General features: G+C 41.5%; 1 protein-coding gene across 11 annotated transcripts in view; it reads right to left on the bottom strand.

Moving 5' to 3' along the window:
- Nucleotides 1–27,609, bottom strand: part of LOC105841127 (potassium/sodium hyperpolarization-activated cyclic nucleotide-gated channel 3) — a 130,043-nt gene that overhangs the window by 74,668 nt on the left and 27,766 nt on the right. For 10 of the 11 annotated variants that reach the window (XM_036293627.1, XM_036293629.1, XM_036293644.1 and 7 more), the window contains one exon: nucleotides 21,486–21,566. In XM_036293627.1, coding sequence (XP_036149520.1) covers nucleotides 21,486–21,566 — 81 coding nt within the window. Of the gene's footprint in view, nucleotides 1–12,567; nucleotides 16,822–21,485; nucleotides 21,567–27,609 lie in introns of those variants that run through there. The other variant, XM_036293652.1, reaches the window with a different exon arrangement.

The raw sequence follows: 27,609 nt of genomic DNA, 5'->3' as shown, positions 1-27,609 counted from the left end.
AAAATGTCTATAGTAAGCTCGCGTTTCATTTTTCGTAGTTAGAATGCGGTATTGTGTAGCACGTCGTCACTTTGCGAAAATCGAACGATGTTCCGTGATAATGATGAGATTCGGCGCCGAATGATTATATTGCTGCACCTCATCAAAAATGAAAATGTGGATTTTCAAGGATAATACGTGAAATTGGAGCTGCGCGAAGGATTGTTCAAGGAGGATTATCGCGAGCAAGTCATGCGTGCTATTGACCCGAATAATGTGCTCGTTCTTGTTTCGCCCCGTCGTCGTTCAAATTTATATAAATTGCGCGCGTACTCGATATCTCAAGGGTTTCCGTACAACAATACAATTTACACATTTCGAGGGTATTGTGCTGTTACATTCCTATGTACATGTACGCATGTAGTCACGCTTGCATTTTAACAGTTTTTTTGTTTTTTAACAAGCTAAATTGCGTCGACTTGGTTAATTATATACGTCACACATAAAATTCTACTTCACGTAACTTGCTTATAAATAATTGATTATTAAATTTGCGATGAAGTTGTTATGCGTTTCATCATGCACTCACGTGCGTGTTTAAATATCGAGGCGAGTAAATTTCAGATATGATACTCCACTGACGTGACGCGGCGCGGAATAAATTTGATGGAGCGTCGATACTCTTTCCTCCCTTGGGGAGGATTTTTTTCTGACACCATGAGGTTCGTGAACAATGTATCGAAATACAATTAATCGCACCGCGATATCCCGGATAATCCGTTTATTTCAACATTTTTTTAATCGGCCTCGCTTGCACCTGCGCGCCAGGAGAGAATGCCCATTATTCAACGGTTCGCTGCTAGACCGCGCGCGCTTTTGTTAACTCGCACGCTAACCGCAAAGAAGTGAATGTCCTTCATCCATCTCGCTGTGGCGCGGCAGAAGAACGGCAAGAAAAATAAGGAAGTAGGATTTCATGCGCAGATACATTTCTCGCGCGTGGATAAACATGTCAGTGGCATTCGACTGGCACTCGATACCGCGAACGTGTTCCTCGAAAACATTTAAAAATTTCACGCAACTGCTTTCTCACAGGCAAATGTGATTGTACAGCGTGAGGGTGGCGAAGACGAGACATTCGCGTGGAATGTTAGAAATGTTTATTTGCATATTGTCACGCTCTGCGCAGACGGCGCGCAACGGTCTCTCAACGGAGGTTTGCCAAGCCATGGCGAAACACTGAATTTTACAAGTCCAATAACGATAATTCGACTCTGCAATGCTTGGTTAACGATACGTTCTAATTACGACAGTAGATAATCTGTAAACTAGCGGAATAAATTGCAATTAACACATCCGCTGCGGATACGTTTCGCAAACAATAAACTATTATCACGCCCTAACGCACTTTGACGTATTTCCGATCAGAACAATAATAAATGAGACAAACAATTTGCACGAGCCTGTACAAATAAGCATGCCTAATTAGCAGAATTATCGTACAAGGTGTTCCATATAAATCGGAAATTGTTTTTTGAACGATATTGGATATATTTTTTATATACACACTTACGATTGTGTGTCCGCGCTGATGCGTAATAATAGTTACATTTAAAATACACACATTTACAAGCTCAGTAAAACATATAAGCCGAGGATAAAAGTTTAATTTCGAATTTCCACAATTTCGCTTTTTCAATTAATTTCAATTTGTTTTATTCCTAGTAAGCATTTAATTTAAAATTTTTGCCTGTTAAAATGGTATAGAATATTTAGAGTGCGGTAAAAAAAATATGCGGTAAAAAAATTCCTCTGCGAAGAAAGTTTATTTCAGTTTTGTCACGCAAATTGTGGCTGAAGGGATGTTCGGTAATCCTAGCCACTGTCTAGAAATGCCAGTCAAATGTAGGGACATCATGTCACTCCAAGCGCGACACTTGATCGGCTGTTTCGTTGAGTCAATGATATTTTTCGCGAAATCCTTTGACGCAAATTTATATAGGACAGTACTCCTGATTTCCAAGAAGAGATTTCCAATCTATTTGACGTTGAATTCTGCCTTACGACTCCCGCCACGACTTTCTGTTCAATCAAAATCATTGATTAATCTAAGTGGTCTCGGTGCGGACTCAATTTGCTTAAAGATCTTATTTACCGGTTAATCAGGATCAAACGGTCTCGCAAATAATTTCAGCGTCACTTGCCTGGCGCGACCGTGCCGGTTGTTTGTCACGCTGGACATATCGCTAATCATAATATCTATAAGAATCGGATAAATTATCATCATTGATGTACGACCACCACTGGAAATTAAACGGCAAGTCCTTTTTGTTTGATTTTTCTTTAACACATAAATTCTCGCGACGTGTACAATTGATCAACGAATCCCAACCGCGGGTATCTCTGCAAAACCGTTTCAGACCTCTGTTAGCAGGTGGTGCTGCATAACAGGAGAGGCTCTCTGCCTTACCACCTTATCGATATTTGGACATATATAGGACGCACCAGAACGAACTTATAACAGTAGCGAAATCTTGCTCTTCAAGTCACATGTATTTGCTTTTTCTTGATAAGCAGGATTGCTACCTGAAGCAAGGATATTTCTGTATACAAAACAGGTCGCGTTAAAAAAAAAAGCGAAATTTAGTATTACAAGTATCGATGATGAATTAGAGAGTGGCACACTTCATCAATACTTAAAAAACGTTAATTAACTTTTTAACGAAATAGTGAAAGCGAGCAAAATTTGAATTAATTGTGAATTATACATTTTTCCACTTGTTATAGATTTCTCGAGCGCTGATTCTATTTCCTGGCCCACAGTTTTCTACTAGACATAATAACGATTGTAATTTCGAGCCTGCCCGTTTCCTGGCACACAGGAAATTTATATGGGATAGTTAGTAGGTATCGTCTACAAGCTTTCCGTAATATGGTGATGCCAAAGTAAAATGGTAATAAAAATAAAGCCACCGCATTCGATACCTCGCGCCTTTATAACATAATACCCGGGGTTTCCGGCGGAAATCCAGCTGTAAAATAGAGGGATTCCCCTGGAGACTCTTGTCCTGTAAGAGGCATCGAGATGCACTTGACGATATATCTTGCGAGGGCTGCAAAGGAAACTGTTATCCAAGATACTTCGCACCGCGAATTTCGATACCATCGACATCGCTTTAACGATCCGCGCGAGACTAAATTGAATAGAGGGCTCGAGATCGATCCTACGTTCTCGTAACCCGATTAAAGCCTTCGTAGTTATTGGAAACTTCACGCGAGTTATTGGAAAATTATTCGCTATCCCATTTAATTAGTATGTAAAATTAAACAACGTTAAACCCAACGTCATAAGATTTGTTGCGTTCAAAATTTTATCTATCGACGCGACCTTAACAGTGTCACTTTTTGTTTGTACTTAAATTGTAATTGACATGTAAGGTGAATCTAATTAAGATTTCTCATTAAGACTAGGACTTCTAATTAAGTTCTATGCCCTTTTCATTGAGACGTTTAGCGGGATTTGTAGTTTAGTATAGTAGAATTATATCAAATGTGAACTTTCTTGTGATTAAATCGCATCATTATTTAAAATAATGGCATATGTGATGTAATCTCGTCGCGCTATGTATTATAAATGCAGTTTGCAGTTATCTAAAGTTTGTATGCGCTCAGGTGTATATGGGCGACAGGGTATAAAATTATAACACAATATATACATACATATAACGTATAAATATATATACCGCGTGTGATTCATCGAGGCATAAACCGGCGTCCGGTTTTTTCGAGCGCAAACGCGCATGGGCGAGGTTCCCGGAAGTAATTTCTGTCGGAGTTCAGATTTCATATTGCCAATTCGACCTTCGGAATCGAGCATTCCCGAATCGCGTGCGTTTTCAAAGAGACGGCGGCCGCGAAACGCGTACGTGCCGAGCTTGGAAAATTAATGCACGGCACATTACGAATCCCGCTGAACGTGTCCGGCGCATACGCGCGTGCATCCGAGCGTCGTCGGGTCTGCGGCCGGGGGCCACCCTCTGTGAAATTATAGCGTCCGATGCACGCTGTGCACAGACCTATAAAATCTACTAGGTTATCGATTAGGGCGCTCCTACTCTCGCCGCCCGTTGTTGCGAATCTGGATGTGCCCTGGCCCATTCACCTGAATATCCACACAGTAACGACGACGACGACGACGACGATGACGACGACGACGACGACGGCAGTGGCGACAACGATGGCGACATGGTGTGCGATTTAGGTCAGCAGATCATACAAATGTACCTTCTCCGCGTAACTCTCTTTTTCAATTAGTCATTAGGCAGAGTCGTGGTTTACGGCATTGCGCCTACAGCTTCTTTCCATTTTTTGCGGATCGGCACGATTGGCATGCTGATGCCCTTCCTCGGGATCCCTGGCAACGTGTCTCGCACATATTTTGCCTCGGCACTTGATAAATTCAAGAGTAAATATGCGCATCTAAAGGTTCTCGATAAATTCAAGAAGATATTTACGATAAGATTATTTTTTTTAAATAATTTTTATATACGAGAATCTTGACAAGATATATCGCTTAGAGAATATTTGGCGAATTCGGAGTAAATGTACATCTGAAACCCCTTGATAAATTCAGGAAGATATTTATAATAATAAGAATATTGGAGGTGTTTCTTATAATAGATGTAAACTGATCAGGAAGAGATTCAGATAATTTTTTTATATACGAAACCCTTGTCAAAATACATTGCTCAACATATGGTAAATTCGAAGTGAATATATATGTAAAATTTCTTGGGAAATTTGGGAAGATATTTACAATAAGAATATTGAAGGTATTCTTAGACATAAAGCGATCAGCGAGGAGAGATTTAAATAATTTTACACACAAAGTCCTCGAGATACTGCTCGCTAAATTACCGATTAGCAGGTGCATGTACCGTCAACCTTTTAATCATTATGATACTCGACACCGCTAGATTCCGTGCAGCTAATGATTTCGTTGTTTACGTGGACGTAAGTTGCGTAAAAATTCACACATTAAAGGATATGCACTTATTAATCGATCGCCGAGACTATGCGATGTAAGAATAGTCACGTCGCCTATATAAATCCATCGATTTCATCCCGACCCGCCTACGTTCTCCCTAAAAAGAATTATCCCTCCTGGCAGGCACCGGCGTCGACCTGGCGCCGTGAGAGGGAAGGTGGAAGCAGGAAAGTTGAAGGGGAGGGGGAGATGCGATTATGAAAATGTATTTTAAGTTCGCCCCGTGAATCGCGCCGCCACTTTCACCCCCTTCGTGCTCCGAGTCTTACGTGACCTGCGGTATTAATCACGTCTTCCCCCCCCAAGGGTAAGGTCGTTTATTGGGCGCGACGGCGAGCGAGGCTCGCGTCCGTAATCTCTGACGTAGACGTCTGCGGTCGCCAGATGAAGGCTTCTTTTCCTCGCTCCGGACTCGCCTGACGGATACGGCCATACGCCACCCTCTCTTCCTCGCGGACTGTGCACGCGCAAGTGCGCCCGCACGTGTGTTCCAGGCTGAGAGAGAGAGAGAGAGAGAGCGTGCGAGCCCACGCTCACTTCTGCGGCCATGACCGGCATGCCGGATGGCCTCCCAGCCGTACACGCACCCCTTACGCCCGTAACTGATCTTACGATGACAAATGTTATCGCGCTCTCTGATGACGTAACGGCGCGTGTTAATGATATCGCGTGCTAGTTTCGGATGCCGCGCCTAATTATCGCGCTATATGCCGCTAAATCTGCACGGGATCGATCCGAGCGTGCCTGTAACCTTTCGATTTGGACTTCCGTAGACGTCAGCGGGCCGACTTTTTTTTTTTTTAACTTTTTGATCATCGCAATGACGAGCGATATTGGTTACCTGACGGCTTAATCAGGTTTCCTGTTACTCAATGATTCGATTCATCAAATCGATTGAACATGATAATGGAAAAATATGAATTCGCTGATTCAGTCGACTGCTCAAATATGGCACACGCACGCGCCAACGTAGCGTTCGAATCCGTCCGAACACGGAAGTAATATAACTGTACGAAAGCGACTTTAATATATGTATATATCCTTCGCCGTGCTGCAGCGTCGACAATGGCCTCGATGTTGGACGAAAAAATTTTACTGCCAATGCTTGCACAACTGGCGAATTTGCAATTTCAAGCAAGCTTGTATTTACGTTTTACAGAATTTATTTATTGCTTGCTATATAATGATAACGTCCGTCTGTCACCAACATTTAATGATTAAATAAATATCCAATTATGCAATAGTTCAGTCCGAATATTATTTTCGATAGTTCTAAAAATCGCAAAGAAAATTATAGTTTTAAAATACAACTTTTTATATTTTTTCGTGCGTAGTTACGTAAAATTGTTTGAAATTAATACATCTGTCCTATTTTAATTTTATGTCAACTCTCGTTAAAATAAAGATTGTTTTTAAGACACTGTCTCTCTTTCTCTCTCTCTCTCTCTCTCTCTCTCTCTTTCCTTTCCTTTCCTTTAAGAAATATTATTATATTAAAATAATAATTCATTGTTACACTAGAAAGAATGACATGTATCTCTGGATTATTTTGTAGATTATTTTCTATAGTGGCTTTTATTATATTTTATTAGGACTAATAGGTATTACACGACCTAAATTTTTAAAATAATAGCTGTCGGCTTTGCAGAATATACATTTTTCTTTCAAAAACCAAATACACTTTCCGGTGCCGATATTTTGATTTTGAGAATAAACACGTTCATTGGTGACGACAAAGCGGTCGTGTCGTGTGTAATAAAACATACACGATATACACAGCACATGTTTCTCGCGCAAAATGTCAGATTGCCTTCGGGCAAGGATGTCAAATAACGTGCGATATCGCTCGATCGATCATCATATATTGCACAGGGTGGTCCAGACTCGCGATTGTAGATAAACCTTTAGCAGGTTTGATGCCGATCCTAGTGAAAATATGATCGAATATTATTTCTCTTTGTAATTTTTCTCACAATATTAGATGTATTCCATAATGCTGATAACAATAATAAATTAAAATACACTTAAAAGACTTATATAAAATTCACGTAAAAGAAAACCAAATTTTTGTTTATAGGCTCAAGAACGATATATTTCTCTATTCAATTCAGATTCAAGAGAGATGTTTGATTATTTTTAAAATGTGGATACTTTTTGCAAATTAACTGCCTACTTTATTTCTTTTTTTTTCTCTCTTATTTGAATTCCTTTTTATCGCCCGTAATTTCTAGTCCTAAAGCTACCGTGTTAAGTTCTTTGCCTCCTGTTATTAGGCACGGTGGTAAATGCTGGCCAAAGTACAGGGCAAAATACGTGTTAACCGGCACGGTTTGTGTATCGATGTCGCCGACAGCGGTTTTGCACCCTAAAACCGTAGTACATATGCGAGATCGGGCTGACGTTTATTGTTAGACCATGATGCCATTATGCAGCAGGGGATAGGGGGATGTACGATATGCCTGTATGCGCACACAACTCATCGTATGCGGGGGCGGCAGTTAGAGAAGGTGCAGAGAGTTGCGTGGGAGGGGACGAGGGCGGAGGGGGAGTCGTGGAATGCGGGGTAAAGCCAGATCAATACCGGGCGAAAGCCGGTGACACGGTCGCGAACCCGCGGCACACACGAAACCGGAATCGCGAATGAAAAGAATGGACGGGATTGCGAAGCGTCGTCGTGACAACGCTGCGCCCCGACACGTGTTATTTATTCGTATAATACGCGAGAGGCTCGAAAATTTAGGACTCGTCTCCTGCATATCTTCCCTCGCGCTTTTGTACTCGCGGCGTCGTGCTATACATCCCCCGAGAGATTCGCACAAATAACCATCGCTGTGTGCATTGAATCTGATACGAATCACGATCTACATATTTCTGACTCTATTTCTTTTCGCGTGAGATCGATACTCAGTCGCCCCAAAAAAATTTTCCCGGGAATTTTAATTACTGTTATGTAAAATAAGCAAGCTCGAGTGCAAAACAATAGACTATTGATTTATTGTTTTTGCGATATGAGGTATAATGTCGCAGAAATCTTTCAGGCAAACTCACGTTAGCTAAGAAGTTGCAGGAACGAATCAGTTCAAGAATTTTTTTTAATTTCTTCGTAGAAAATCTTTTTCATTTGCTTCTCCATAACTTCCAGAAATATATTATACATTGATTTATCTCCGAGTAGTTCTTTGAAATCTAAAATTCTGAATCGAAAAGTAGTTTTGCGTAATAAAGAATTGCAAGATGCAACTCTTTGCATATTTTATATAACTATGTGTATTTTAAATTTTAAATGCACAAGAGAATTATTATTTTCGAAATATTTATTGAAAATAATTCCTGTGTCTTCGTCTCCATTGGATGTTAAATAAATATTATTTTCAATATTCTCTTTTTTTTCTTTATTTCTAGGCCAGTTTCTTATTGTTTAACGCAATGATCGATATTCATTTCAACGAAAACCGATACTATCACTTTCACGACTCACGTGATCTTTTTAGCATAACGGCCTGTGTCGTTGGTTTTTTTTTAACTTGCCGGAAGTGTACCGCGTAAGCACTGCGGTAAGTTGCATAAATATGTAGCATCCTGTACGTGGCGGTGAGGGTGGTAAGACTATTCTGACGCAAGTTGAGTCACAAATGCATTCTCTTCTGTCATGACTAAACAATGTAAATGCGGTTTAGTGTGTATGAACGAATCGACATTCTGACCTCAGCTGTTCTACGTCAATACCATGGAATATTGTGCGGAACTGGATACAACAATTTTATTTCAATAATAGATAACGAATACAAGCGACAAGAATTCTGACAGTGTAAGGCTATTTCTAGCTGCGTAACCGATTGAATTAATTGTAAATTATTTTTATGTAATAAAATAAAAGTAATAACATTTTTATTATGTGTTGATTGTGTTGTCTCCGGAATAATATAATAAATTTATAATCGGCGTAATATATAAATGTATAATTTTCGGAATAAATTACGGAAAAAAATATTATATGAGAACAAAATACAAAATTACAACACGAGGGGAATGGAATGAGTTATTTAAGTAAAAATAATTATTCGCGTTTACAAGGCCCCAATAAAATATTCGAGTGTACATTTTACAATGCAGTGAAAAGAGATTATTTTATTTGACGTAATTATCTAGCTGCGAATCTCGATCAGAAACCTCTTCCGTGTAATCAAACTGCTGCGTAACTGTCTTATCTAAATAAAGCTCACCAGGGGGTGCACCTGGTACAGTACGTGTGCGAACAAATCGAAGCTTTGACCTCGACTACCTTACGTCATACCAATCGAAACTTTACGTAGTAATTCAGAATAAAGAAGTTGAGTCGCTAGAGGTAATTCAAGTTCAGCGGAAACTCGTAATTCATGCAATGTGCTGTAAGTCGATATCAAGCGGCGAACGCGTTTCCTCCGTGTATAAAGCACGTCTGGCCGCGCTGGTAGCACATCGACGTCTTCCATCACGACGATTATTATTATACGTCAGGTCTATCAAAACATCTCCCGTGCAGTAATTTAGAATAAGGAAGCCGGTTCATTAAGCGCGGAGACTCGGTGATCGATCGGTCGCTGATTACTTCGACCACGCTCCGCGTTGAACTTCAAGCACTGTAACGGCTACACAAGGGAGAACGATAGTTTCGCGACCTTTACCCGCTCTAAATTCACCGAAACGCATTGGAGGGGAGGAGCCGTATCAGGAGACAAGGGTGATCGCGGGAGAAATCGAGTTAAGTGCTCGACACAATCCCACCTACGCTTCTTATTGCTGTCTAATTAGCTCTGGCAAAACCCTCTCGTATTCCCGGAATACCCATGTCGAATACGAGACACAGCTGCGCGCCAATCGGTGCGCCAACAAGTTCACTTACGCGTATTAATAATCGCCCGCCTATTAATCATGCACTTTCCCAAGAAACTTGGCGAGCGGTGCTCCACGACGTTTATAGTTCCATCATCCCATTGATGATACATAAATATTTATCGATTCACATCGGTGAGAGTGATATATCTTGCTATGCGGCTTATTTCTTCGACTGCACCGAGCTCTCTTTCGGGGGCGCAATTTTCTTTTGATCGATCTTTTATTTTTACCGCCGGTCGAACTCCTCGGGCACATCAGAACAACTGATGGGATCACGTACTGAATCCAGTGATGCTTTTGTCCGGTGTATAAATGAACTTTTGGGATTCTGCTTTGATCAATTTCAGATACGAAATTTATATATACTTACAGTTTGTGTTATATTACGTTATACGTCAAACATTTCTCTTTCCATTTTTAATCTGAATTTAATAAGTTATAGGTATTGAATGGATTCAGTACAATTCGCATGATTTTATTGTGCACGCGAATTGTGACATTAGTTATATATTTATTGAATTAGTTTGTGAAATATAGTACAGAATTTACGATTTTAATATCTCTCTGTAAGAATTAATAATCCGAGTTACTCGAATCCAATTATTTCCGATATTTCGTGACAATGTTTGTCATACTTAATTTTCCGGGTTACAAGAATAGCGAACGAAATTGATTGCACAACCGCTGCTACGAATTACTAATCAAATATTGTAATGATGAACAATTTATTTATCTTGATGTAAAACAAACGTCCGCGTGCTAACTAATGTGACTTTATGGAAATCGAATCGCATGTACTTTCGTTCATTCGTTAAAGATGTAGACAAAGCTGTTAAATTCTGTAAACTTTCATAAACTCTCACGATTTATCTGCTGCGTTATTTTATCATGTTTATTATCACTCCAAGAAAGCGCGAAAAGCTGCGATATATTATATAACTTGCGAACAAACTTGTATTTTATTTGTATTTATTAATTATTTAATTAGCTTCAAATATATATATATATATATATATATTCATACAAATGTACTTTATTATTTGCGTAAACAGTTTTGTGTAAAAAAATGTTACACAAATAATAATTACATGACAATAATAGATAGATAGAATAATATATGGTATGCAATTTGATTTACTTAATTTTATGAAAATCAGAACTGTAAAAGTTCAAAAACATTAATCAAGTAAAAGTTAGGTTTATCGATAACAATTTAAACCAGCGGGTTTATTGATTCTTTGTCCTCTTCTAAAAGTTCGAGGTAGAAATAAGGGAAGACAAACTGTAAGTTCAATTACTATTATTCAATTACGGAAGTTGACCGATACCGATGAAACCGGCCATGAACGGCGGAGAAAAGCGAAATTGGGGCTAATAATAATTTCATTGTGCGGATTCGTTTCTATTCTCTTGTAAAGGGAAACTTTTTTCAGATAAATTGTTGGTGGTTTGTTTTCTTAAACACGAGAAAACTGCGGAAAAGCTTTCCGCAGAATATTACGATAAACATAACTTAATGTATACTCCGCAACGTGTACTTTCGTCGTGCAGCTGTCGCACGAGCTTTTAAGCTCGCCTTTTTTCCAACGTCGAGCACATACAAAGCCAGGAACACGAAGCGCTGATTGGCGGGACGGATAAAAAAATGTGCTAAAGAAAGGCGCACGGCGAAAACGAAAAAAGTGACGACGGTGGCGTGGATTGACCTGTGAGTAAGCCAAATGAAGCGTAAGAGAAGGAGGTCATACGTGATGGGTGTGTGTACATCGATTTATTAAGTACATCTAATACAAGGGTAGTGAAGAGAGCTCTTGGATATGAACGCAGCGCGTACTCTCGTAGACGTTTAACTCCTCGTTGTCCGATACTAAAATCGATCGTCTTCGAGCGAGTCCACCGACAGCAACATCCAAAGCACACACAGCGCGTGTCAGCAATAACGTTATTTATTTGCATAAAGGAATACATATACGGGACACGCCGAAAGTCGCGCCGCTTTCTCACGTCCGTCGATTTTTGTATAGAGTTCCTCTAAATATTTTATACGCTACCGTTCAAAAGCACACTATTTAAAAAATCATGTAAAATTGCTTAAAAAATATTTGTACAATGTTATACAATTTCCAGTGGAAATATATACATTTTTTTTTATAGTATTTTTATCTGTAATTGTACAAATATAACTTTCCAATATAAAGATATATTTGTCCACTCTAGATTTTATGTGTATCTTTTTTTATTAGATATATACAATTCCGTTCAAATTCTCTTTATATATACAATATTTTTGATTATTAACATTAATATGAAATCAATATTTAGAAGATTATGAAGGAAGATTGATATTCATTCTCTTCTTTAACGTTCTCGTTATTTAATTAAGAAAGACAAAGTGGGCAAAGATTTTTGAGCGATGGTGTGTATCTCGATAACTGGACCTCTAGCTACAATTATGTAAAGTTAAAGATTATTCGTGATGCATTGAAGAATGAGGCTTTGTTATTTGCATCCCTCTTGGGTAAACTTCTAAACTTTGTTGGCATCAAATGAATGGTAATCTTTCGTTAAACTTTCAAAAGTAGCCAATTTTGTTGTTAAAGCGAAAGCGTGCGACTTCCAGGACATCCTTTATACATATTGAAGTGCAAAGTACAGTGGTGGCATACATTAGAGGGTTGTTTTCCTGGTTGTTGGACGGTTGCGAGGTCATGGAGCGCCTCGGTCGCCATAGAGCCAGCCTCGCGAATCCGTACTTGGTCATGGCCGCGCAGAAGGTCCGCTCTCGATTGCCTTCGACGCCAGTTTCTCCGAAATCCCCGTTTTCGATCAATCCGTGCCCGTGGTACGAATCAGCTTCGGCATCCTTCGCCTACGGGCGCGCCGATAATCCGCGTATTTCGCGACGATTCGCGATTATGGTTGGCACGTCGGCGACGGTTCATCTCTTGAGCGCGTGAACGATTATGCGGCGGGTCTTCTCGATGCACTTTCGCAGGATCGTACGGAACGACATGCTCGAAATCGTCTCTGTGAGCGGCGACGTATGCCAGCGACGGGCTATCGAGAGTAACGTTGAGCGAGAATTGCGGCGATCCCGTGAAACTCGGAATCGCCGAGGAACATTGAGCCTCTTCTGTCACGTCTGTACTATCATTTTCTGTGAGCTGTTGCTGCTGCTGCTGCTGCTGCTGCTGTTGTTCCCGCTATACCGGCAGGTAGACAGATACATCCGAAGTTACGTATCGAGACACGCGCGCGCACATGCAAGTGGACCGATTTCTCGTCGGAACTTCCTTCTCCCCGATCTTGGAGGATTGAGATTTAGGGTTGTTTTTTTCCGTCCGGCGACGCACTGTCCGCCGCGGAGTCCGGAAACAAACAGCAGGCGATCGATCGCAGACGACGACGTGAGATTGTCCGTCTCCGGTGTGTCGGCGATCGATTCGCACGGTGTGCGACAGGGCCGCGGGATTTCGTTGCTCGATGAAGTTACGTAAATTTCCAAAAGCCAAAACGTCGGCCCCGGCCGACCGTGGCGGCAGTCGGTGAAAATCGGACGGGAGGGGAGCGGCACGGGAGAGGAATTATCTCGCCAATTGCAGCCCGATCTCGGCAGAGTGATTCGGAAACGACTCGGTCGCGGCCTCGCGGCGAACGATCGTCGTAAACAAGCGATCAGAAAAGAGCATGTAGCAAAAATAGTCGAAGAAGTCGCCGAAAGTTCTGCTTCCTATCCTTTCTCTCCTTCCCTCTCGGCCGGGTGTCCCCGATGCTTACGAGCGAACACTACGCGGTAACACGACGCTAAGTATATTAAGCTCTGATTAATTAACAGCACAGCCGATTCCCGAGCGGAAATAAAAAGCCCGACGAAGCGCACGCGCGCGCGCGCCCACGCGTACGGTTAAGCTCTGATTAAATAGCAGCACAGCCGATCTTATAATACGATTATATAATAATAAAAACGATCTCCCTTTGTCTCCTTCTTGTATTTGCTTTTGAGCGCCCGCGTTTCCTCCTTTGCCTCTGTAATTTGGTGCGCGAAGAAGATCCTCCTCTCGCCTCCTCGCGCACTGTGTTTCTCTCTCTTTCTCTCTCTCTCTCTCTCTGTCAGTGCTTGTTCTCTCTTACTTTCGCACTTGTTGGCGTACACTCGACAGCGACTCGCCGATCTCGCGCGACGATATCACGGCGATGGGCGAAGCGCGACTTTATCGCGAATACGCGGTAAAACTTTGATATGTGTGTCGCTTTCCCGAGCGCTTCGCGACGCCGACGAAGGTATAGACGTCCCGGTAGTCAAGGCACTGGACATGCGCATCGAATGCAACGAGAGAGCAACGGTAACTCTTTACTTCGTACTCTTTCCCGTCGTGCTCGCCAAGGATTCGCCGAACGTCATGGCAAAGTCACCCGCGCCTTCGCGCGGGATAAATCCCTCTATCGCTTACCGGAGCGCGGAGCGTCCGTTCTCCGCTCCGAGAGTATATCTCGCTCTCATCTATCGGTTTTTCATCAATTTTTAGGCGATCCTTATCCCTTTATTTGCCTCACGTAGATCTGTAAAAATAAACGGCTACCGATACCGTTATCGGGTATTCCTCCGGTACTCTCGATACTTGATCGTATCGGAATCCTCCCCTTGACTTCCTTCCGTCGAATACTCAGTTCTTGGAGAATCAAGGCGCGTGTACGTCCCTCGCGGCTCTATTAATCTTTATTACGACTCTCTAGAAACGTTACTGCCGTTTCCTTGAATCGTATCGCCGTCGGATTCTCCAATTTTCGTCTCCCTCTCGATGTTAGTCCCCTTTAAACAAACCTTTGCCCCGCGAAAATGAGGTAGTCCAAATGACAAGCCGAAAGCTAACGTTCAACAATCTCGTTGCGGCCGCCTAGCACAGTCCCCCCGCGATAGCAATCGATGCTAATGTTTTATAATTGCGTGCGTTAAAGTCTCGGTCGTGCACGTCACGTCTCCCCGATCGACGGTGTCGCTCTGAATACAAAATCTCCCCTTTCGTAGAAAAGTCCGCGAATCGATCGAGGGCTCCCTTTATCGCAATCCATCCGGCCCGATTAGCATAAAATCGTGGCGGCCGATCTAGAAAACGCGAGCGAGGGACATCCCCGTTTGCGGGGCGACGGCGTTGCAATCTATATGCGATATACCGGCGCCATATGGCGCGGGGACGTGTTACGCCTCGTACGAGCGTAAACTGTCCCTATTACGTCGAGGAGGAGCCGCCGCGGCGCGTTTCGGAAGGCGGAATTTTCTACGTCGGGCGACGGTATCGATTGGCCGGCTCGCCGTCCACGAGCCACGACGAATCGAGCGGAAAACGCGAGTTCTCTTCCGTGCGATCGCCATCGGCGCGCGATGGTTACATCGCGGTAAAATTAGAACGCCAGCGTCATTGACTGCCAATATCGACCAGCCGCTGCCGCCACCGCCACCGCCGCCGCTGCTGCTGCTGCTGCTGCTGCTGCCGAACGGTTCTCCAAGTGTTGTGCACTCGGTAGTACCAGTCACTAACGGCATATAGATAGCTAGACCCTTCGCGATTCTGCATCCCCTGGCATCGGGCGCTATCGTAACTTCGTTCTACAGGGTGGTACCACGCGACCCGTGGAGTCGGAATGGAGCGAGGGTAAGCCGGGATTATTCTCGGACGGCCGGCAAATAAATGCATCCATCGCGGGCATCGCGCGGAGGATCAAGGACGACGAATCTTCGCTTGCTTCCTTCCTTCCTTCCTTCCTTCCAGCCGAGGATTTTCCCTGAGCTTCGAATCCCTCACGTACGCGGCGGCCGCTCGTATCATTAACTTTCGGTCGGTCGGTCGGTCGGTAGTGCACGTGACTCGAAGGTCGTGCTCCCTCCGAATCGATTGGACACCCTCCGTACACCCGGTGTAGGTTCCAGGGGGCCGCCAGTCTGTCGGTACCGACGATCGGTCAGCCTCCTCTTCCGGATCGATGACGATGCACCCGACCTCGGGAACGACGACGTTCGCGACGCGTCGAGGTTCTCCTTGACCGAATCACGTATGGCTGGGCGATCGAGTGACAGAATCTGATCGCGCCGCACCTCTCACGAGTCCTCCATCTCATGTTATAGCAGATACCACGCAGGATCAGTAGAGAGGACACTAACATTCATCCACATTACCCTGCCCACGTTGTACACATTTTTCACTTCCTTTGTGAATCCTGCTTGAATACGGCGTATAAGTTCACGAGATTGTCACATTCGGACGAATGGTACCAGTCCCTTGCCAATGAACAATGAAGATAAATCTTCACGTTTATCTCCCGGTACATTTTTTAGCATCATCTCCCCATCATACCTCGTATCGTCGTTTAATCTCGGGTTTCCTTTTCGATAAAAATTCTTTCCTCGGTAGAACGCGATTCTGTTCACCACTGATTGATGCCCGAGACTCGTCTTCAAAAAAACTTCTTGCGGCCTTACAAGTATAACCCTTATATATCCTTGAAACTCTCGCGATCCTCTCTCAATGGATGACGAAAGCTCTCGCGATCCTCAGCAGAACGATACTAAGGCTTAAGGCTCTCGTGGTCCTTTCTGCGGACAATACAAGCTCCTCGCTTACCAGATTCTCACGATACTCTTGCCTGGCGCGCCGTGTTCACCGATTTTCAGACCGTGCTCACAGAGAGATACGTTCATGTCGCACCAATTGATCACTCACGAACGACCGTCTCCAGATTGCGGACGAGACCATCGTTACGTTATCCGCGGTGTCCTCCGTAGATAAAGGGACTTCGTGTCTACCAAACGCGCGTTTGCATCTTGCTAACCTATGACGAATTCCCTGATGTATACACAAAGGTGTACACGCGCTCGTCGAGAGCTCGTCGCTCTCCTCCGCGCCTCCCTTCGTTATCGAATGGATACCACACCATCGCGCATACTCCGTCCCCGTTCAACCCTCGCCGCTCGCCGCTTTTCGCTACCAACCCCCGGTCGTGCGCACCCAGCCAACTCTACGCTCGCGCTGCGAACTTTATATATATGTATATATACGCTATATATATAGCTTTTCCGTTTACGGAACAGAAAAAGAGCTGTTCGCGAAAATAAATGACAACGAACGGGCTGCTGTCACTGGAAGTGGCATCCAGACTAGTTTCTAACCACATCGATGTTGTCGTCGACGTTCATACTTGTCTAAATCTACCCCCGCACGATTACACATTGAACCGATTTCGCGCGAATCGTCGATCAAAATATTTCTTTTGCATTTGTGATCGATTGATTTTTGATCGCGCAATAAAAAGTTCCTAGTTTTTCTACATATACATATATATATATATATATATTTTTTTTACGTCGATTGTCTACCGTGCAACGTTTCGTGTACCATTTGATGTTGCTGCGTGTGAAATCGCTCTTACTGCAATCCGTATTTTGCGTGCAACATGCACTTAAAGTCGGTTTCATGCGAAATGCAAATAATCGAAATGCTAAACGCGGAGCACAAACAGTTAAATATTATCTTGATTTTGCTTAAAATTTTTCCATAGAAATATCGCTGGAAATATTTTGATTATTTTTCCAATATTTGGAAAAACATATTAATCGATTAATCAATTAAAAATCAAACAATTATTGTGTTATTAATGATGTTTCTAATCTTGATTTATTTATTTATAGATATTTATTTTTTTATATGCCATTAACGGTTCTACGTATTTGGGTCAATCGACCATTGAGCGATTATCCGCCCAATACTTATATTATAATTTATATTTATAATAAATTTGTATCGAGAAGAGAAACGTTCGTTATGCGACGTATTCATTTGCGTGTAAAGGAACGATTTGATACAAAACTACTGACGATCAATTCGCGCGAAAGCGGCTTAACTCTTGTTAAAGCGGGTGTCGATGGATCTATATGCATATCGACTCCCTTGCCAGTATTTATCGCACATTTTCGCTTTTGATGACGAATTTTTCTAAAATCCAGCCGAGTAAATTTTCGCAGGCATTCTTGCGCGACTTTTTATCTCGAGAAAATAACGAATTCGTCGTTAGAGACTAAAGTTGAATTGATTATTTGTGTAATTTTAATATTATTTACTGTTTAAAAAAAATAATACGAAAATTCCAACCAAATACCTCGAGGTTTGCGTGTTCGGTATATACAAAATATTTCAGATATGCTTCAAATCAATTGTGAATTTGTTCGCTGCGAGTAAACTCGGTCGACTAAACATCTGATGACGTCAATATCCGGTTTTCGTCGATGGAGAAACGAAGTCGGAGAACAACGCGAAATATTTATCTCCCAAAGACTAATGGAGGATCCTTAAATAAACCAGAGTTCTTTTACCGGACCGCTCGTATTGGAATAATAGAAGCCGATGACATTCGGGTTTTGCTAGTCATGTCGGAATTTTAAACTAGTGAAAATGATTAAAGCTGTTAGTTGTACGAGTAGAATAATTGACAGATTTTACATTTATAAATTTCAGTGAAGTTTTTTGACGTATATATAAAATTAGATTTCAACCTTCACGACAGATTCTTTGATGAATTTTTGAGCATTATCCATTGCAACTTTTCAATATCGTGCCTGGATATCAAGCTAATTAATCCCGGATTGAGCTTCTGACGAGGCAAAGTATAATTACGTTTAAGTTAAGAGCAAGAAGTTTTGTTATTTAATTACATCCTGAAAGAGTAGAGTTCGCTTTTTCATCTTTTCGACCACGTGAAATTTCGTAATGTCGACGTCTTAACGTTTGCGTCGGGAATTAATTTCCGGACCGATTAGAGAATCCTGAGACACTCTGTATGCCGGGCCACGTTATCAGATTCTCCCGTGGCTATTTCTGGGTATCGACCAATCAGTGTTAAGGTCGGACGCGCCCACGATAATTCGAGGACTACCGAAATTCGTCCGGCCGGCGCGGTGCGCGGATTGATCCTTGACTTACTTCTTGCCCGCGCCAACGGACGTTATCGCACACCAAAAGCACATGTAATTAAACACGACGACGGGAGAAGCAGAGGGACGGCATGGGGAAGAGAAAAAGAGAGAGAGAGAGAGAGACAGACATGGTTCAAACAAAACACAATTTAATCGTGACGCGCGTCGCGATCGTTCGTCGTTAATTACTCATGCATATGCAACGACGTGTAAAACATGAAATTAAAGGGACGCCGAAAGGGGCTGCGGAGCGTTTGGGGCGGACAAAAGCGTGACGCTCGTAGGAGCAAAATGTTCGAGCGAGTGAGCAAGCGAGCGAGATCTCTCGGCGCTAAATAAAATAATTACGCGAATCGTCGTAACGCAGCCACCCACGCAGCGACCGCGTGTGTGGACCGAACGGATGTTCGACCTTTTTTTTTTTTTAATTTTATCTCACTTCTGTGCGACCACTGTATTACGTCGCTACTGCAATAAAACGCAATATCTATTATCCACGACTCGCGTCATTTAATTGCTCGCATAAAATAAACATGCTCTTTGCCGAAACGGATGGCGAAGAGATATTTCTTCCATAAATCACGGATACTTTATCGATTTTTCTTAGAATTATTTCTGAATTGCTGCATATTTTTCGAAGATATCTGTTTCCTCTTTGTAAAGCATTATTGTTGCAAGTTATGTATATATAGCAACACGATTTTTGTTACGCGAGGGAATCACGAGGGACATAGTAGTAGAGCAATAAATATGAATATTTAAAAATCCAAATATTGCGGGGTATGCGATAAATATTTAAGAGTACGTGCTGCATTGTGCTGTACTATGAGTTTATTAATTACTGTTACTCCGTTGAATTGGAAATCGATTAACTAACGTTCACATACGTCACGGACGTTGGTTAATTAATCCCTTTCATATTTCATAATTTGATTGTTTCGGATAAACGCGGAACGCGTTATTTTTATTTCAATAGCGCGGGAGATGCGTATTACTATAAACTTCTCTCGCACAATTATATCGCGTGCCGCGCGAGCGGATGTCCATCACTTTTGTGCAGCATGCACGTGCGTTCGTTCCGAATTCCGAGCAATTCGTGCAGTAATTTATTGCAACAACGTCGCGAGGTATCGGTGTTATTGAAGTGCAAATTATCTCCCGCCAAGTGAGAATTTATATTCAAAATTTATCTCGCCGGCAATGCGCCGCTTATATATCAACGCGTATTGCGCAGTTAAGGAGATGCGTCATGTTCCAACAGATTCGCGACAGAGCCAGTAACCGTCGTTCGTTTTTCCTATCGTTATCATATTCCTTTAAAAAAAATTGCTACATAGTTCCAATGAAGATCGCGTTATCTAGTATCTCTCAGATATCTTATTTTGTTGGTTTTATGCATTTCCTTGTGCACTTGCTCTCTCTCTCTCTCTCTTTTTCTCTCTCCTGTCACGTGCTTTATCTCGTCTCGCGCGTATCTCTATTATCTTGCTACGTATCCCGTTATAAAGCGCACGAGAGAGACGCCGCCGCGAAGTTGTTCGCTTTAATTACTTCTTTGACTCGAAACACATCAAATTAATGAAAAAAAAAGTGTTAAATGTAAAGTTCATAAATGAGCTTTCCGAAGTTTACGAAGCTCGACGTGGCGCTATCGCACGGTGAGTGTAACAAGTTTTAGAGCAAGAACATGCCCGGGCAGAACGTGCCATCTAGCCGCAACGAAAGGCGGGAGATTATTGATCGTAAAAATGGCGCCAACGTAAAGTTGTGTAAGGCGAGATATCAAGTCATAATTTTCGGCAGCTTTGACGGCCCGGATCAATTTCTAAGCGCTCGCTCCTTTCATCTATTAAAATAATGAGATTCCTCTAACAACAATGACGTCAGCCCTACGCGGCTGAATACTTCGATGATCTTTGTACTTAAATTTAAGAGAGAGAAAGAGAGAAGTCTACCGTCGTCTTCAAAATTCTCGTTAAAAATCTGAATCTTAGTGAAACGTCTACAAACCGTATTGTGATTTAACAAGCAGATTTTTTGTTCTATATTGACTGACTTTTAAAAGTTTGAATATAAAATAGTTATAATTATGTTATGTTATATATAGGTAAGTTCTTCGAAATGAAAAAATAAAGAACTTTAGATTATTTCGAGTACTAAATGGCTACAGTCAATTAAAACTTTTGACGAAAAATATTATAAATGCCGAAATTAATAGTTATTATTTTTAATGATTTTAATGGTTATTAGATATATAATTATTTGCGATTTTTCCACAGTCACGTGAGTTAAAAATTATTATTAATTTCCATCATTAAGGGTTTCCTCGGTTATTTCGTGCAACGCGATTTCAGTTATTTCAGTTATAATAACGATTAAGTCTACGATAAAGGGAAATTGGAGCAAAACTGAGGGGCAGTTTTCAACAATTAACAGAAGTGAAATATATCGGGCAAAGCCAGACTGACCGAATTGGTGAAACGAAGGTAGCGTGGAGCAGCACATTCGTTTCTACGTGCTTCCGGAGCGGAACCGCACGATTGAGAGCTCCGGGAGGATATAGCTCTCCCGGTATAGCTTTGCAATCGGGCAAAGGAAAAAAAATATTAAAAATAAACTTACAAAGAGAACGGCCAGGACGACTCGAGCTGCGACGGGCGTTTCTCGTGCTTCGCGGCATGCCGATTCTCAACTCCGTGGCAACTGTATAGGGGAAACAGAGAGACATAAAAAATTAGTATTAATTCCATCTTATATTACGTACTGTGCTATGTTCGTCAGGGATTTCTGATCTCTCGCTGTCTCACGGATCTCTTGCTTACCCAAGTGGTTGCTACACTTTGTATTGTCGGAGTGGAGAGAGGAGCGAGAGTGCAGCATCGAAATAAGCGTACGCTCTAATAAATATTTACAGCCCGGCAACATGGAACTCCGATATTATATTCTGTGATGTAAGTATGCGACTTTAGATTACGTGGATCCATGCATCACAACCGAAAACATTAGAGCGTGAGAGAAACAGAGAGACAGAGAGAGATAGAGAGATGGGGGGAGGGCATAGTAAAGATACACATATAAAGACACACATATGCCAAAAGCATTGACTCGGTTAAATGAATAAATTTATTAACCGACGAGTGGATTTGCGTTCTTACAAAGAGATTAAGTGCGAGCGACGTGCGAGCAAATGAACTAGATGAAATCAACTGTGATTATGCGACAAGAAATGGAACACTATGTCCAACTAGTTAAAGCAATATTGCATATATTATTCGATTTTTTCGGAAGTCTACTGCGTGTGAATATTTCATCTAGTGATTCCATTCTGGCCAGTTTCGGATCGATCTTTCTATAACGAGGTCAATTAGGCACCGTTCTTTTCCGCATTAAGCATCTCAATGACCGACTTTTTTTTTTACTAAGCTAATCAAGTTAATAGATAAAGTATGAAGCAATATTTAACGCAAGCTGCTTGATCGGAAATATTTCTAATTAATTAAAGAGATCTTGTTTAATCTAGAATTCCAATATTTTTGTTGAGAAGAGATTCAAAATCGGAGAAAGAATCTGTTTAAGTAAAACCACTCTCTCGCGACTCCTTAAGGCAGCATGTATGTCTGCCGATAGGGCACGTCGATTAGCATAGCGCTCGGTACGCGCGTTGCGATCAAATTGCATAAGTCCGAAGCTCGATTCAGCGGAATCGCGCACTGCAAAGCACGTGTACTCTAAACAAATGGCGGAGATAAAATAGATTGGCTGGCAGTGAAATTAAATCCCACGTTATTCTCGCCTGACCGTAGGAGCGGGCACAAGTGACGTAACATCCTCTAAATATTGTAGCCGCCAACACATGTGCACACACATGTACACGCACACTGTCGAATGATTCATGCCGTTTTTAAGATCACTCTCTGTGCGGCAAAAATAAAGTCGCGACTCCCGATCTTGATTTTTATCGGACATTGCTCATAATACATTCGCGCGAATTTCTCGATGTCTGGAACAGATTTGTCAAAAATCAGATATTTGTGATATTTAATTGTGTTTAAATAGAATATTTATAGTATCGAAAGAACAGAGTAAGGAATTCGCGTGTTCAAAAAAGAACGTTAAACGTTACACTAAGCCTCTCCAGCATCGATTGACTTTAACGAATTGTCCAATAACTTGGATTCTGTTCCTAAAATGGGAACGGTCGCACTGTGTTTTAAATTAAATCAACGTCGACTGGAAATTCTTTCTCTCTCAGGGACCAATCCACTGCCGCGGGTGTCGTTGTGTTAAACGTTAAACGAAATCGCGCACGGGACTCCAGTAAACGAGACTCACGGGTCCACCGGAAGCACGTCAGACCCCGCGTTACGGATTGGTCGAGTCGCGCAGGGCAGGGCAGGAGAGCCATTCGCGCACCTCGCGACATACAATGCACTCATTCCCACGCATTTCGCACCGGGAAAGGTATCGGTGGCCAAGATTCCGCGCGGCTCGATCGTTGCAATATTTCGGCTGTCGGTGGCAACGGTGGCAGGTAACGTACACGCGGTCGGTCGATACCAAACGCCGGTGTGACCTACAGGATACATCGGTGGTGATACAGCACCGCGCGCGAAACACACGGTGTACCCATCCCCTCTAGCCTTCCCTCCTGCCCGCGCCCTTGCCACCCCATCCGCGTCCACCCTGCACACGTGCTCGACGTGCCTGTACGTGAAACTCCAAGTGCTTGTCATTGTCTGGCGCGGAGGGCGCTTGACCTTCCGCAATGTATTGAGCACTACCCCCGATTTCTTTTCAGTCGGTCGCGTGAAGAAGGGACACGGCCATATTTTTGAAAAGGAGGAGGAGAAGAAAGATAGGCGGGGGTGGAGAGAAAAAAGGAAAATACACCGCTACAAATACAATGCGCGTGGTATATTCAGGATATGTCCTTTGTCGGGGGTCGCGGCGTTGCTCTAATTCACCCGTATCCCTCCGCGCACGTTCGTACTTATGTACCCGAAGAAAAGGGGAACACGAGACCGATCAGCTGTCTGCGTCCTCGCCCCCTCCCCTCCCCTCCCTCCCCCGCGCTATCTCTTCTACATTGTGGTATCTGATACCGCAGCACCCCGCCTCTTCCCTCGCCACGCGAGGTCGAGCGCCCTTTCGAAATTTGCCGATGGCCAAAGGACGCCTCGAGGGCCGTGCTCGTCTGGCCTCGAATCTGAGATTCTTATCTTTTAACTGAAAGCTCGCGGAAAGAAGGTGTGTTATCGAACGACCTTACTCACTTGTGAACGTCGTCTGCACCTAAGGTCGGTCGATTTAAGGAAAATATTCACGAGGAAATATTTTCTACTAATTCTAACTTTCTTCACTATCTCTCTTTCAGTTTGTTACTCGCTGTGGCAAAATATATGTATATATATTTGCTCGGTTTATGCAAATACTTGAAAACAACGTAAGACTTTCGGCACTGAGTATTCATTATAAGAAGCATTTGCATTTCTCGTGAATCGTTTCTACATTACGATAAAAGTTTGAAGATTTTTACCAAATTTTTAATGAAATCTATTTGAAGACCTAATCTATCGATCGCGGCTATAATGATTAAAACTTTCTTCATTTATACATACAAATTCACTTTTGTAAATTACTTTCGTGAAAAAAATTTACCTTCCATAATTATTTATTACGGTAATTTAAGTACTTTTTTAAAGCAATAATAAGCCGAATAAAAGAGAATATATATGCAAATGTATATATGCAAATATATAGAGGTATAAAGTAAAAGAGGACAGAAAGCTTTCGGATGTGCTGATCCTTGCGTGCCCGCTCGTGCAATGCAGTCATTGCGGAATCTTTTACGCTACATATAACATCGCATGATGCGGTCTGCAAACTGTGCAAAATAACTTCATGAAGAAATCAGCCGCAGATTTTTAGCGATGGAAAGCCTGAGGTCGACAAAAAAATAGGACAGATTTTTTTAGAATCGATGCTGGGGAATACATTTGTTGCCCGTTCGCTCCCGTTGGGAATCACGGTGAAAATAGCGAAAGACATATTTCCGTTTGATACTCCTTCACGATAACTAATCCAAATGTTACTTTCCACTGGGAAATATCTCGTTTACATAATCAAGTATTATACAGTTAACCCAGCTCACATCGTTGCTACCGCATCACGTAGCTATGTAACCACCGATAAACTGAATACGTGTCTATTGATATTATGTTAAACATTACTGGCCTCGTGTAGTGAAACATTATGTTCTCAATGGTGTGATTAATCTGCAACTGCTATGAAATTTGTATAGCACGATTATGTTTTCTTAATCCAAATAATGAAATAAATTTATACGTCGTCTGCAACTTGTAAAGCGATCGACATTTTTTTCATAATTTATTTTTACAATAAAAAACGAATTGATTTTTATTTATTTTCCGTAAGGATGAAAATGATATACATTTTTCTTTGTTATAAGCAATACATGAAATAGCTTGCTTGATGTTTTATCATCATGAATATTCAGATAAATATATATTTATATTATTTCTGTAAAATTACAATAACAATGATTGGTGAATTTATTCATCACCGACTGATTTTAATGGTAATTTTAATTTACGATCACCGCGAGCGATATTGAAATGTAATCTGTGAATATTGTTTGGACATAATATCTTGCATTTATATAGATATTTCAAAAATTTCACATTTTATACGTATAATGTATCGTATACAGATTAAAGAATGGATTGTGAGATTATAATTCCTTTTAGTGTTAAAAAATTATCTAACATTTTTTAATATGTCTAGATTTAAAAAAATTTAAGCACTGTTATTATATATACGTAGGTACGATAAAATCTAACGATTATAATCAAGTTTATTAATTTTTATCAGTTGATTTTTACGTGTTCAAGATATAATTGTTACGTACGAATTGATAAACAGAGAGTGCGAATAATAAACTTTTAGTAGAAAATTGCGAATTTTTTGCAATCAACTCAGCATTTCGCGGTTACGCGGTTTTGCAATTAAAAAGCTTGCACGCGTGAAGAGAATAAACGAGTATATGAATACCAGTATAATATTCCGAGAGAAATGGATTTAGGTTGAAATATTACGTTTTTTAAAAAGCGCTTTGTGAAATGGACACATGGGAGGATGTAACGAGAGAAGATTCTGCAAGAGCGAGGTTGAAAAGTAAAAAGCGGAAGTGCATAATTCGTTTATTTCATATGTTTCCTGTACATCCTTGGATGAATCTGATTTACGATACGGCATCGTGTATGAAACTATTATCTATCCCATTCATTTCACGTTTTTCGATATTACAGAGAAACTCTTCCGATTGCGATTACCAAATTGCAACGTCGTAATTACATCTCTTTTCCTATTCGTATCCCAACGAGTGTCGCTTCATTGATCGCAACGTTCTATGCTCCAGATACGCATGAGTGTAATACAGTTAACCCCTGGTTGATAGACGCGTCTCTCGTACGTTCATCGAAAACATGTCGAGCGACTCGACATCGTCGACAAGCGCCCGAGCCGCATGTGCGATATGCATGTGCAGGTGCATGTGCGTACATCCGGATGTTGCATCTGTCTACGTGAATAGCGCGGCTCGTGCACACATCGACTGACTCCGGGAGAAAGAGAGAAAGGGAGAGTTGACGAGAGGGCCTTCATACCGCGGCACGAAGGGACCATCCCGATTATCTCGTGCACACGACCGGTCGAGCGCACCGCGAGCAATTTAAAGGCGAAAGGAGCAAAAGAAGTGTCTTTACACCGCCGTTGCTTCAAGCTCGCAATTTCCATTGTCCTCCTCCCTGCCCGTCCGCCGCTACCATCGCCAACAATCAACTCGAACGTTAAGGGTGAATCCACAATTAGGACAGGTTCGATCTCGCGTTCTTTTGTGCCGACACAGAGCTCGATAATTGTTATCTTGAAAAATATTCCGGTCCAAGTGCTTTTCGTACAGTTGATTTGATGAGATTAATGATACTTGAGAGGTTTTAAAAGTAACACACACGAGAAATTGGATGCTTGAGGGGGGAGGCTTTGTCAAACGATCATCGAGACACATAATTGTCAGAATATTCACGGATGACAGATAATATTGAAATTAACACGTTGTCGTAATTTAATTTAACGCGACAATAATTATTGGAAATTTATACGTACGAGAGAAATGGAAGGCAACAGAGGAATACACTTCTATTATACATAAAGGAAAATCACTAATACTAACGTGTCACTTTGTTTTTGAATAGCATTAAACAAAAGCAAAAAGAGTAAAATTTTGGAAACATAAATATAAACTAAAAAGTGTCTTTTATCAGATTATAATACTGTGTTATACTTTTTAAATAATGGATGCTTTTATAACACAAATGAAACAATAAATGAGTGTCTGAGAAATTAAACCCCAAAATTGGTATGGCTGGTGCATTTTGCTTTTTTTTCTTTACATGAGTACATAAATTATTTGTTCAAAATATTTTCAAGTTAATATAGTGATATATTTTATAATATAGTTAATATAGTGAAAAAGCCTTTCGCTTCGCAAAATATTTTTCATCGGTTACATAAATATCTTATACTGTTCCGCAAGCACGACTATATAAAAATTAGATTAGGTTAGAGCCATTTTTAGTAGCTCTTATTTTAGACACAAAACAAATATAAGAATATTTATTTTTTAAATTATTAAAGTAGATTATATTTTTATTAGTATTAACAGTAC

Source organism: Monomorium pharaonis, chromosome 1 (genome assembly GCF_013373865.1).
Source record: "Monomorium pharaonis isolate MP-MQ-018 chromosome 1, ASM1337386v2, whole genome shotgun sequence".
Lineage (NCBI taxonomy): Eukaryota > Metazoa > Arthropoda > Insecta > Hymenoptera > Formicidae > Monomorium > Monomorium pharaonis.
The sequence above is the reverse complement of the archived record's forward strand: the minus strand, read 5'-3'. Positions and strand labels throughout refer to the sequence as shown.